This window comes from Mycteria americana, chromosome 6, assembly GCF_035582795.1.
Source record: "Mycteria americana isolate JAX WOST 10 ecotype Jacksonville Zoo and Gardens chromosome 6, USCA_MyAme_1.0, whole genome shotgun sequence".
NCBI lineage: Eukaryota > Metazoa > Chordata > Aves > Ciconiiformes > Ciconiidae > Mycteria > Mycteria americana.
In genome coordinates, this window is record NC_134370.1 from 66,825,624 (window position 1) to 66,839,505 (window position 13,882).

At 41.8% G+C, this 13,882-nt stretch overlaps 1 protein-coding gene across 2 annotated transcripts in view; it reads right to left on the reverse strand.

The window, feature by feature from the left end:
- The window catches only part of ADAMTS17 (ADAM metallopeptidase with thrombospondin type 1 motif 17), a 201,911-nt gene that overhangs the window by 28,244 nt on the left and 159,785 nt on the right, over positions 1 to 13,882 (reverse strand). For both annotated transcript variants that reach the window (XM_075506313.1, XM_075506312.1), the window contains 2 exons: positions 13,313 to 13,448; positions 108 to 312 (listed from right to left, as the gene is read on the reverse strand). In XM_075506313.1, the coding sequence (XP_075362428.1) occupies positions 108 to 312; positions 13,313 to 13,448 (341 nt within the window). The remainder of the gene's footprint in view (positions 1 to 107; positions 313 to 13,312; positions 13,449 to 13,882) is intronic.

Consider the following 13,882-nt stretch of genomic DNA (forward strand, 5'->3'; position numbering starts at 1 on the left):
GTATGCTGACTGTGAGAACATGCTTAATCTTAAGCACTTAGCTGGATTAGGGCCAGTGTATCCAGAGCTGTGTGCAGTCTGGCTCCTTTCTTGAATCACGTTCCTACCTTTGACCACTCTGATGCTTCCCAGATAGAAAGGCAATCCCGTCCTTCACAGCTTTGTACTGTTGTTGGTTTGTTGCCAAGGCAGTAGAGGTCTCTTGTATTAACATAGGTGCCATTTTGCAACTGATAAACACAAGTCACTTCCCGGTGCTGGACACCTTTCTCACAAGTAGCAGAGCAGGGACTCCAATGGCCAGTCACCCACCTGGGAAGGAGCCAGAGAAGTAATGTTAAAAAAATAGTGGGATAAAACATTATGTTTCACTTAAAACCAGTGAGAAATCAGCAACTCTTCCTAGATTTGTGGGTTCTTAATGGTGCTGTGTTGCCATCACACTGAGATCACCTGATCACCTTTGGGAGCTGAAGTGTGTAAAGCAGAAAAGGGTTGGTATACAAGTGAGTATCCACTCCTGTCTCCATGCTAGACAGAAACACAAACTGTGTATAGCTTCCTTTAACCCCCAGTCTCTACAATGTGGCTGCATTTTTCCCTCAGATAAAGACGGACTTGTCTGCAGACCATCCCATCCCACAAATATTGTTGCCTTTGAGAGGTACCTGGGAAAACCACTGCTACATCCGCATGCACGTTTTCACTGTACAGTGGAGCTGTGCAGAGAACCTATACTTACTGTGTACAAACTGGGATGGTGCTACAGCCAGACACGGCTTTCCCTAGCCCAACATGGCTTTCCCACATCCAGGACCAGAGTCAGCTTCTCTAGTCCTACATTATATGACCTCAAAGCATACAAAACCTCTACATCCCAGACTATTAGAATGCAAAGACATCTCCTGCCTCACTTTTAGTTCACCCTCTCACAGCTGTTGGTGAGATTTCACTTTTCATAGTTGGGCTTTCCAGGATGTTTAATTGGAATCTCATCTGTTTGAAGTTCATGGCATTAGGGGCCTCAAAAATGGAGAATAACTGGCCACGTTCATTCTTGGAAAATCTGAATTGCATTTAACTGCCAAGGCTCAAGAAGTACTTAAAAAGACGAGATTGTCCCTATAGAAAGGATCCTACAATGTTGCTTCAAAGCTGCCGTAGCTCACAAGGATGTGCCATAACCCAGTCTGGATGGGGGTGAGGGGTATTTCCCTATACCCATCGTTTCTCTGAGCCTTTGGGATTCATTTGCTTTGTAAGCACATTTCAGTGGCCATTTCCTTCCCCTTTGATCAAAGTGTGCTGGGAACAAATACATGGCCTTTTTTTTGTTGTTTGCTTTGTTATGTCTTTAAAAGCTCTTTGGCAAACACCCAGCGCATTGTTGTGAGGTGTTCGGGTTCCTCCAAAGTAAGGAACGCACTGCTGCTGTGAGAAGTCTCCAGCTGTGGGCATGCAAGGGAAATGAGGCAACCTCACCCCGCTGTCTTCCAGCTCAGTCTAAGGCCAACTGAAAGGCTCCCACTGACTCCAGCAAGTGCTGGAAGCACCTCTGTGGTTAGAGCTGGGCTACAAGGCAGTGAATAAATTCTCTAAGAAGAATCTGAATTAGGAGGTATGTAGGGAGGGACAATTTTTTTCCTAAAGGCAAGCAGCATCGATCTTTACGCTTCCTGCAATCTGTCAATAAGGAACATGTTCTCTGTAATTACAGGCATTCCTGGATGAAGTGAAAGACTGGAACAATAACTGTGTAGGTGCTGTGCACCGGAAAGCTATCATGCCTTTCTCACCAGGTAATTGACCTTCTAGCCTGTTATTTAGGACTGTCACCTAGATTAGTATCCTTATACCATGAATCTTTTACTTGTCACCCCATCCTGGGTTGTCTGTTATAAGTGGCTCAAATAAGACTTCTCAAAAACAAGTCTGCTTAGAAATACTATTTCATTTTGCTGAAGGCTCCTGTAGTCCAGGTAGAGCACCATACATGCCAACTTATTAACCACATTTCTTTTGAAGTTGTCGCATAACTCCTGAACAAATCAAACAACTGTTTCCCATCTTCCCATTCCTGAACAGGGAAAAATCAGTTCAGCACAATTTGTAGGAACATCTTCACTTGGCACAATTGTCATGAATTCATTTGCCAAATGCTATGACTGATGACCTGGTGTGACAGCACTGATGACTGCGTTGACAGTGAAGGCAGAAGCCATTTGGTTTGAGCAGGACAGGATCGGGCAGGCTGGCCACCTGTCTTTTGTGGAACAGGGCCCCACTCAAATGTTTCTGTGCATTAAAGCAGTTGACACATCTGCGAATTTCCATTGGCTAAAACAGCTGGCAAGACACCAAACGTGTTTCTCTAGACAGTAGTTTTGGTGCATCTCTGTGGCTGAGTGCTTGGTATTTTGCTTACGGAATGGGAAAATGCCAGCTGGGTAATCAAATACTCGGGCTGAAAGACTGACAAAAATAGCCTTGAAGTGCAGAAATCAGTGTTCATGAAAATGAATAGCCAGGCTCCCTTGATATCAGCTGGGCTCTGCCCTGTCAGAGCAAATGTGGAGGGAGTTACCTATCTGGGTGAAGGAACCGCTCAACAAGGGCATGGAGGGGGAAAGAGTGACTTTGCTTTATGAGCTGAATGTGAGTCACAGGGCCGGGAACGGTTTCTGTACAGGCTCCACTGAACTAATATTCACTTCAGCACTGTACTCTCACTGTGATCTACAGCTACTGGCAAAAGAAAAAGGGAAAGGGACTGAAAGCAAAGGAGAAAGATAAAAATACATTCTTGGCAGAGGCTGTCTGTAAGCTTGCATTTAGGATGGGCAGCACGCAGCATGCCAACTATTTCCAAGATGCCTTAAGAAGTAAGGTTATGACTTTCTTTTCAGGAATGAAAATTCCTTTTTAAATTTTTTTGTTGTTGTTGCTCTTGTGGAGGGGAGAAATCACCTCGTTTCTACCCTGTTCAGTGGTCTCTAGTTAGTGCCGCTCTAGCACAGATACGAGAGAGCGTAACCGGAAAACTGGTACAGAAAAAACAAATGTTATCGTCATCATGACAAGAATGATTGCACAGGGCATGAGCCAAAACCCAGAGAATCAATACAAAGCTGTGCCTGCGGTGAAAATGCAATCTCCAGCTTTTTTGTCAGTGGCATCTGTATGGCCAGCTTCAGCTACTGATCCTGCATATCCAGCCCTGTTACATCCAACCCTGATGCGAGCCCAATGGTTACAAATAAGCTGGGGCTATACTGTAAGGGATCTCTGAAACTTCACAGCCCACTCTGTCCTACTTGTGACAACTACTGCTAACATGGAATCAAAATACTTAGAAATCAAAGGCTATTTTAAAGCGGTGGTTTTAGTTTCATATCCAAGGGACAAGTGACAGATTAAATGTTTGAATAATAATAATATCAGTAAAGTAGGCTATTTTCAAAGGCATCAAGGGGATGATCACTTTGACCACAAAACTTCATCTTCTCAGTGAAATCTCTGCTTGGTTCAATGGCTTTCAAAATGATCTGGCAAACAAATAAATGCGAGTCCTATGTGCAGAACTGGCAGTGCCCTGATCTTCCCCCACAGTTCTCCCGAAGCCCCCCTCATAGGCAGCTGAAAATATTCTTTTAGTGACCGTAAGACACAGAATCACTGCAACTATATTTCAACAACATCGTTCACAACTGAAGTGGAAAGACAAGGGATTTATGGATAAAGTGATTAAATATGAAAATTCCTGCCAGTTTCGTATTTGGTAGAGGAATGTGCAGCAAGGTATTAGCATAATTACTATCTGCAAGTAATATACACACAGGGAAGAAAAATGTGATGTACAAATAGTAGCACATTACGGTTACTATTAAATTACACTACAGACAGATTTTCCTCTCTACACTGTCATTACACCTTTTGAACACACCTGGATGTGTTTAAGAACGAGACTTATTTTTCATTTTTTTAAACAAACGGTAAGTATTTTTCTTATGACAATGTAAAAAATAATTCCAGTGTTCTAACTCAAAACACCAGGCTAGCTCTGTATTATTAACTAAGCCAATTAACTGTTGTACACTAAGCCCTGTGTATATCATATAGAGCATTTGGCTTCCAGTTATGTTTTAAGCCTGTAAACTGATCTTAGGGATTGCTTGACACCACAGTTCTTTCCAGTTTGGTCTTTCCCTCCCAGGTTATAACCTATCTTCTGTTAGACCATGTGAGTGCTCTAGCTGGAGTCCCTGGAGAGCCTCTCATTTTTCCAACAAGCACTGATTTATGTGACAAACACACTCATCTTTCTCACAACCATAGGGATGGCTTTATCCATGGTATTATTTTTTGTAATCTTACCTCTATAGAAGATTCAAGAGCTAGATGATCCCTGCTGGTGGTTAGATTTAGGAAGAAAGTGATGAGCTTTTAAGCACAGATTTTTTAACCCAGTCAGTGGCTGTCTTTCTAGCTAAAAAATGCCCAGAAGGGTGTGTTTTTCTATAGCCTCAAAAAGCTGGGATGGGCAGGACATGCAATCTGAGAGGGCTGTTTTAAATCTCTGTCTTCTGAGTCTTCCTCAACCTCTGACCTCTCAGTATCTCTGCTGAGGAATTGGGAGTTCTTCTTCTAATCTGCTTTGGCAACACTCATCTGGCAGGCCCCTGGAGCAAACTTGAAATATCTTTTGGAGGTTCATTTCATCATTTGATCTTTCTATGGTCTGGATTAGTCATTAACCTTGAATTATCCACTCTACCTACTTGCCTAAGACTCCCACATTTTCTAGGAAAAAAAATTGTCTACAGCACTATGTACATAAACCCAGGGGAGATGAATGTCTGCAAATGAAGACTTGTAGCTAAGGTTTTGGGAAAAAATGCTATGAAGATAAAATGGGTCAAGGCTGAAGGATGGGGTGGAGGAGTGCAATCAAAAGACATGAGGTCACTTTTCAGAGATTTGTAGCCTCTTATAACATAAAGCCATTAAATGTTCTAGGGTAAATATTGCAGCCCATTAAATTTCACCTGGTTATTTCTGTCTCGAGCCCTGCAGAAGACTGGTGCCTGCAGGTTGGTTCTGTTCCACTAACTAAACATCCATGACATATTCGCACGTGCACTCACTATCTACAGGGATTGTGTTACTTTTGTTCCCTCCCCAACGCTACAGTGAAATTAATTTCCCTGCTTTCACAATAATAGCGTGGATGTGACCAAAGACACATATGCAATAACACAAATTTTTCTGTTTTTACTAAGCCTGTTTTTTTGGAACTGGCTCTTAACTACAACTAGTTAAGAGCCTGTACTACTGCTGAATAAAGTACCAGAGGAACTTTGCTACTAAACAAGACATAGCTAGTCTGAAAAAGCACTTGTGACAGAAACTAATCTAAAGCAGTGTAATCTGAGGGTTCTATTTCTAATAGATTTTATTGCACACCTTTTAGTTTAACATACATTGTTGCGCTACTGTACAGGTGAGGATAACTCCAAGTCTAGTTAGCACTGGTTGTCTTTAGCACCAGTTTGTGATGCAAAATCACGTCCAAGTTGCTCTTAGTTTTCTGAGGTACCTGTGTGAAACCGTGGCTCTATTGATGTTAGGCAAAACTCAGACCAACTTGCAGTGGGGCCAGGATTTCACATTGGATAATTTTAGCATGGAGAATTGGAAAAGATTTCTGAGAATCAGCCACGTGGAATTGACAGTCAGATATTTTTTGCTTACAGCTATCAAACTAAGTTCATGCTTGAATATGTAGAAGCAAGAAAACACTGTTTACAAATGGACTCATGATTTCCATGAAATACGCAGACTCTGCTATTGTGTCTTTCTCACCCTACACGCTTCTGAAATTCTCCACCATATCTCTGCTATACTGGGGTCAAAATAATCAGGTGAATCTTGACTTTTGGGAACAGGTCATGCCACACCCAGTCACTAGAAGGGGGTTTTTTTTTGGAAAAAAGTACAAGGAATCTAGTAGAATAATACAGCTGCTGATGTCGAAAGTAGGACTCCAAGACTAACATTCCTGTCTGATTGCCTTTATAAACAGTGCTCAGTAATTTTCCAGTACAGTAGTCATTCTGCTAACAGACTTGCCAACTTTCACTCACACAGGTTTCTTTTTTTCTTTAGTGATTATCATTTTGACAGCTTTATTTTTTTTTAATTTCCCACCAATTATAAGATCAGCCACAGGACAATGTTTTAGAATTTACATGCACCTTGGGAAGTTTTTTTTTAAACAGAAGATATTGTATTCTCCCTCCTCCCTCCTCCAAATCAAGCAGATCACTCAGTTTCTGAGGACTCGGTGTGGTGCTGGTGTGAGTAGGTGTCCTTCTTGCTGGCAGCTGCCTCACTACGCTAAGGCACAGAACATCAGCACTCAGAGCCCTTTTGCAGCGAGTTACCCCCATCCTGAGCCATGGCTGGTGTATCTTTGATAGGGCAACTGGTGTCCAGGTCCATTCCCTGCCTTTCAAGGAAAGCAGTGCCTTATCCTCAGCTCACACCACAGGATGCAAACAGTGTGAAGAGCATTACAGCAGGCAGCAGCAGGAGTGAATTTCACAACTAAATATTTTGCTAGATTATCCTGCTAATCCTTCTTTGTGGGTAAAGACTGCACTTGGCCTGAAGAGCCTCAAACCAAAGAAGCACAGATCATTTAACATTTTAAAACAAGGAAATGTTCAACCATAAGGTTGTTGAGTCAAACATTATAATGGGAAAAACTGTGATGTAAGCCAGCCTGAGGGTTTACACTAAAGCTAAGAAACCTGTCTCATGACTCCATGTGAAAACTAATGTCAAATTAACTTCTGCTCTAGCAAGTCATCTTGAATTATTTGATGTAAATGCATTTAGCAGTAGCCATAAGCCCTCCTCATTTTACTCTCTCTGTCTGTTCCCAAGCCTTCTCTTACTTCTCTTCCAGAATTGCTTCATTGAGTTGAGTTGCTGGATTTGCTTGAAAATATCTTTTTGTCATTCAGTAGCTAATTAACTACTGATTGACCATTGCTGTACTTGATCAACCGCCTACAACCTGGAATGCATGTGATTTTGTCTCCTTCTAGTGGATGGTGATAACCAGACGTGCCCACACCAGGACATCAGCTACCCACTCACGAAGGTGCCCAGAAGAGTCTCAAGGTTTCTGGTCTACAGCATTTGGCTTCTACTCCTGCAAGACATGCCGGAGACCTGCTGCAGCTGCCCACCGCCGGCAGCCCAGGATGCTTTCCCTGAAGAGCAGCCACCAGGGCGCAGCATTGCCCGCTTGCTCAGCCGCCTGCAGCCACCGCATCTTGCACAGTGTCCAGCACAGTCCTGGCAAATTCATTAAGCTCAAACTGATTCTAGAGATCCCAACTCCAGTTTTGGGAAGTACTTCAAAATGAGCTCTTACGTGGTGCCTCCTTGGATCAGAGGGTGCTAACATTACTATTTATGCCAGATTTCCAGACTAAAATGATTTGAAACCCTCCCCATGCCTGTTCCTTCTTTTCTTTTTTTCATGTAACCAAATTCAAAACACACCAAAGGAGATGTTTCTTAGCACAAGGCACAGATAAGGTTTTGAACTCGTTGCCATTGAACCTTATGGATGATAAACATTTGTACAGGTTCCAAAAGAGTCTGACTGCATTAATGAAAGAACATACCCATTTGGAACCTTTAAATGTCTAGCTCAGTCCCTTCAGTTAACAGACACTCCCAATATGTCCCTCCAGTTTAGTATAATTTCCATACAGCCCTGCAAGTAATTTGCTAACATTCTCAAGGAGTTTTCCATCATACTGCTCTCCCCCAAATTCTACTATTTGCAAGACTTTCACCTCACAAAATAAAGTCAAAACTGTTCTGCTCCCCATCTACCTGTGATGATAACACAAATAAACATGGTGCAAACAGACCAGAATTAGGGAGACAGACTGATTTCTGTACTCTTGGACTGTTAAACAGAGCACTGTCACAGGTATATGGTGGACTCTAAAGGGAGAGGTGGACTATCAGACAGCAAGGGTCATACAGATAAGTACCATGAGCTTAAATCAGACCAGGAATCAAAGCAATGGGCACTATCAACCATCCCACACTGAGGCACCATGCTTTGACCAGTCACTAGCCTTTCGGGCAGGTCGGCAAGGTGCTGAGCCAGCTGGGGCCTTGGCTGACTCTTACAACTGGCTTAGCTTTTTCCCCAGCAGGCATCATTGTGGCGCGTGAGCCCTTGAAGAGCACGGTGTTGGATTCCAGTCCATGGATGGAAAAGTGAAAGGGGGAATAGAACAAAAAAAGAAAGAAGTGATCCATGTAACCACAGACCTGACCTCAGCAGCGTGCCAGGTTTTAGAGTGGATTTTGAGGGAAACAATAATCAAGGACATAGTGGTAAATGGATGCAACATAGGTTTCCTCCAGGCAAAACTCATTGGCTGTATTTCTTTGATTACAATAACTGCTTTTCCAGACAAAGGAAATGTGGTAGATTTAATCTATTTGGTTATCAGTAAATAACTCCTTTTGCTGCACTGGAAATCCTTTTTAAGTTGGAGAAACTGGTGATATGCTGGGAAACATGGATATCAATGCGTAATTCATATGGTAGGTGAGAGCTGGACACAGTGTAGTGCTTGCTGTAAAGGAATATCAGGTATGAAAGGCATTTAGATTAGTTACCAGTGGACTTCCTGAAAGATCTGTCTTGCATTTCATCTAATTTAGTATGTTCATTAATGACCCTGACACAAAAAGAAGAAAACTGCTGAAAAATTGGGGAAAATGCTGACAATACAGTCTAGAAACATTGTCAATGCAACAGAGGATTAGGATGTCATACAGGAAGAACTGACTAACCTTGAGTACTGCAATACCAGAGATAGGATGAAAATTAATAGCATACAGTGCAAGGCTGTGTGCTTAGGGACTAGTAACAAGCATTTCTGTGTTAAAGTAGGATTCATATGTTGAAACAAGTAAGGAGGAAAACATGTAGAATGCTTGTAAGCCACAAATATGATGCAGCCATGAAAAAAGCACGTATCAGGAGAGTTACTGCCAATGAAGACAGAAGAGTATGCATGCAACTGTGTAAGGGCTAGATTGGACTGAGACTGGGATTCTCCTTACAATTCTGGTCAGCTATGCACTCAAATTATGAATTTAAATAATGTAAACTAGAGCACTAGTAGAGAAGGTGACCAAGGGCATGAAGAATTGATCCACAGTCTCTGATCCAATAACAAGTTAAAGAAAAGTAATGGATTTAACACAGTAAAATGATGGCAGGAGGACATACACTGGTTTGCTGCATCATATGGCACTTAGCCCAAGGCAAAGAGCTGGGGAGGGAAAACACTGTATAAGCAAAGGAACACGGCTGATGCAAGAACAAATGGCTGGAAAATGACAATGAATAATTAAGGCTGGAAATAAAAGATCCTGAACCACATGAACAGCAAGGTCACAGGAGATCCTTCCAGTGAGGGAAGGAGACTGTGGAACAAAATAAGTTTATGGAGTCTATGACATACTGCTTGTAGTCGCAGAAAACTAACCCTTGGACTCAGGAGATACTTTCAAGGCCTAAAAGTGAAAACAAGGGATCAGGTCTCCTGTGGTTTTCTGTAGATGAAGGCAGGGATTTCTGGCTTTTATGCTGCTGTTAAGCATCTATGTAGGAACACCACATATTCAGCAGGTCCCTGAAAGCACTCAACCTCTATTAAAATCTATTACAGCAAAGAGGAGGAAAATTAACGGTGTTTGCATACAGGCCATTACAAGTCTAACAGTTGGGAAATTTCATGTGTTTTTGGTTCTTTTCCTGCATTAGAGGGGAGCAGTTTCATATTCATAGACCATGCATGTTGAAGTGTGTGGCCACTGGCCGACCTATGTTTTCAGTAATAACAGCTGATGTGATCTGTGATTTCTGAGTCTTGTGCCAACATGAGTGCTGGGTTTGCCTATATATTTGGGTTGGTGTTCAGTGTGCTGGAAACAACCCATACGCACCGTATGCAAGAATCCAGATTCCATCTGGTTACAGCAGGGTTTTGTAAAAAATATCTAAAGAGCTAGGCAAAGGATTAGAATAAAGAGGTGCTAATAGGGTGCAGTTGGGACAGGAAAGGAAGCTGTAAAGAATTTAATGGAAAAAGAGGGTCAAGGAACATAAAAAATAAAATAGGAAGAAAAAGAGGCATTTTTTTAAAAGGTGAAAGAGTAACAATAATAAAAAATGAAAGATTCTTTTATTTTTGCCAGTTTCAACAAAACGTTAAGAAAATTCTCTTCTCTGACATTTAATTTTAAAACATGTCAGTGTATCAAATCCTTTTTTTCAATCCTGCTTTGTTTTTTTCAGATGCAGGGTTGCAGTTGCAGAGTTCTAATCTTCTCTTTGGCCTCATGAAACTACTGTCCCCTGCCCCACATTATTTGGCTCTCCCAAGAGGTGGCTGAAGTTCAAAGGGATATATAATTTGCAAAGCACTTTGGGATCGTGCTGGAAGAAAGACACTGTTATTAATATCATACCTTTTTTTTCTCCAGATCACTTTATATATATAATGTGGGTTACTATTTTTTTATTTTTATTACAATCTCAACAGCCACAGCCTCCTCCTCTTCCTCCATTTATACAACACAAGCTCACCCCATCCCAAAGAGTTTGCAATCCAGATTATACACGGATTGAGAGAGGAAGCAAAGGGACAGTGTGGGATAGTGAATTAAAGTCACACAGCACATCCAAAAGAGAAACAGACTGAGTGTCCTATGACCCAGTGCTGTGCTGGCCATAAGACCCTTCTCTAGAGACAAATTCTCTGTAAGGTGGTTCTCTTAAATTTTGAGTAAAAGTGTAAATGTAGTTCAAAACGCACAAAACAGAGCAGGTTTACTACAGAAAAGAAAGCATTGTTCCTTCTTCTGAACTCAGGTAAAGGGCTTAGGTCTGAGTGGAAACGGGAAAGGACCTTATTGTAACAAGATGCTACAATAATTTTACTTGAAACCCTAAAACAAATTCAGGGCTCATAAAAAAAGCATTGACATGGTGAAAGAGAATGGTTTCTTTAAGATGTTCTTGGTCAGAGAATATGCTAAGCATGCATTTCTAATATCTGGGTGGGCAAACGCAAGTGGAAATTTAAATTCTACAGAGGCACAGAGAATGCTTCTGAAAATGTTTCCAGTCAAAAGCATGTTAAGTGTGAAAGTGTGGTCTACACGGAGGGAGTGAGGGAGTGTGGTCTATCAGATCATCAGCAAGGATTTTGTGGCCTTTCCGGGTACTAAGCACATTTGGTGTTTGCTGTCATTGCCCTGAAAAAAAAGGATCAATGAGAGTGTCACTGTGCCAGTGCTAATTGCTCCTGGGGAGAACTGTGCTGAATCATGGCTACAAATTGCCTGGTAGCTCCATGCAGAAGAAGAGATACCTTGGAATAACATTAAGGGCTGAACCTGAATCCCCAAAGGAACACAATCTGGATATAGGAACAGAGTATGCCTTTCTCAGGTTTTGTGTGATTTAACCTAACCCACTGTCACTGCCCTGGACAGGCAGCAATGTCATCATGAAAGTGTGCACCAAGGAGGAAACTTCACCGAGGGCTCAGGGTCATGGAGATCCCATTGAGAAACAGCACTTGTGGCTTATGGCTCTAATAGACCTGATGGCCAAGACCTCCCTTTGTTGCTCTCAGCTAGTAGAGGCAGAAGCTGCCCGTTTCTTCCAGAGCTTTGTAAATTGCTTTTCTTCATCTCTACCACCTAGAACCTGCCTGGGCTCACTCCAGTCTCCTCCCAATGGCTTCAAAAAAGGTCTAGAAGAAATATTTCATGCCAGGGCAGAAACACAAGCAGATGCTCCTTGTTTCTGTCTCTGAGAGAACGACATGACAGAAATCCCAGCATCACTGAATTTAGGAAACTTCCTCATGGAAATGACAGTTGTTTCCTTGAAGTCATTGGGAGTTTGGCTCTCCTTACACACCTAGAAGCACATGCGGGATCTCATTATACCTTTCAGTACCACTGAAAGCAGTATGGCCACAATATTGTACAGCAGCAATAATAGGCAGTGCAGACAGAAAATGAAACCTGAAACAGCCAAGCCTTATTGATGGATTACCTGACACTGGATTTCCCTGCTTCAGGGTACTTTAATCAGAGTGCAGGTCTAATTAGAAGGAGGTGTGCTGTTTCTCATTTTCCCTATTGTTTCTGCCAGCAGGATTAGCTTTGTAGGTACGTTTCCCTGGCTTGTCTGATTATACAAGATGCAACAGCTAGCAGGTTGTTTTGAATATGCTTTTTTAGATATTGTTGAGCTTTATCCTAAATTGATTTTATGTTCTAACTACTGTCAAAAGTGGAGTGTCTACATTACTCCATAATGCTAAACATTACTGCAGAGCAAGAGTGAACTTTTTCGTTAGCAAACAAACTGAACAAATTAATTTGCCTTCCTGCGTTTTGGCATTTTGGCCAGAAATGTCTTTTTTTATACAATGAAGGTTGAAATTAACTCAGCTAAAAGCACTTGCCAAATTAAAAAGAGAGCTTTCTATTATTTTTAGAATTTATTACTGTTAGACCTCTAATTACTCCTACAGATACAGAAAAGCACTCTTAGTGAAGAAAGCATCTAAAATGTGTTTCATCATAATTTCTTGACTTCAGCAAGATTCAGGTATGTTTCCAAAACTATGTAGGTGTTGCTAGACACTGTACAAACTTCACATGAAGAAGAGACACTTCTTGCCTAGAGACTCCCAGTCTGAACTATGGTCATAAAGATCAGGTGTGCAACACAGCAGGTCAGCTGTAGTAGCTTAAAGGCTGTGGGCTGTTTGTGAGGGTTTTTGTAGCACTGTTTGACAATTAATGAGATCCTACTCTGTGCTGATCAAAAAAGAAAAAAGGTAAGCTATGCAGTCACTGCACTCTTGTCTAGCTTTATACTGCAAGTTGCTCTGTCACCCAGGAGGCAGCCGAGGTGAAAAGACAACCATCCCCAAACAATGCATGAAGGCAGCTTGCATGGAATCTGGCCTTACTGGCCACAAATTAAATGGACTCTGAGGTAATAAAAATCTGACTTGCTCAACAAAAGGAAATGAATATTACAGCTGGTTACTATGACTAACAGTGTGTCCCAATACTTTTAGACATTTTCACCATGTTCACCAGGTGAAGGCTTTGAAAATGGGCAATTTCTGAAGGAAAGGATATTGGGTTTTATTATTTTTTAACTCCTTACCGTGACTGGCAGGGGTGTGTGTTACATTTCCTGACCTGGGGCTCGGGGCGATTCACTCGTTGGCAGTCACTGTCATTCACCAGTGTCATGGTCTTGTTAATAATTCGAGTACAGGACACAATGGTTTTCCGTTCACCTACAAGTCAAATAAAAAACAACTCTGAAAAAGGAAACCAGTGGCTAAGAACAAAACCATGTCAAGTCATTAACCAAAACTCAAAAGCCAGGAGCTCCCTACTACCTCTACAAGATGTAACCTACACAGACCTACCACCTCTGCAAGCAATCTTATTTCCCACTTCTGCCTTACCTTTGTACTGTTCTGTTCTTTTTCAGAAAAGCTACAAATCTTTCCCCAATAATTGTGAAATTGACTGCTTCACAGGAACAACACATTTGGCTTTCTGTTTCTCGTGTTTAATGTGAAAACGATCTTGAAAACAATTTGCTTTCACTTCTGGTTCCTCCTCCACATGTAGCTGTGCCCTGTAATCACCTAGGACAGATGCTCCAGCTGTATAAGCTGAAGCCACACTACCATCCACCCCTCAGTGACTGATAATGACAGGA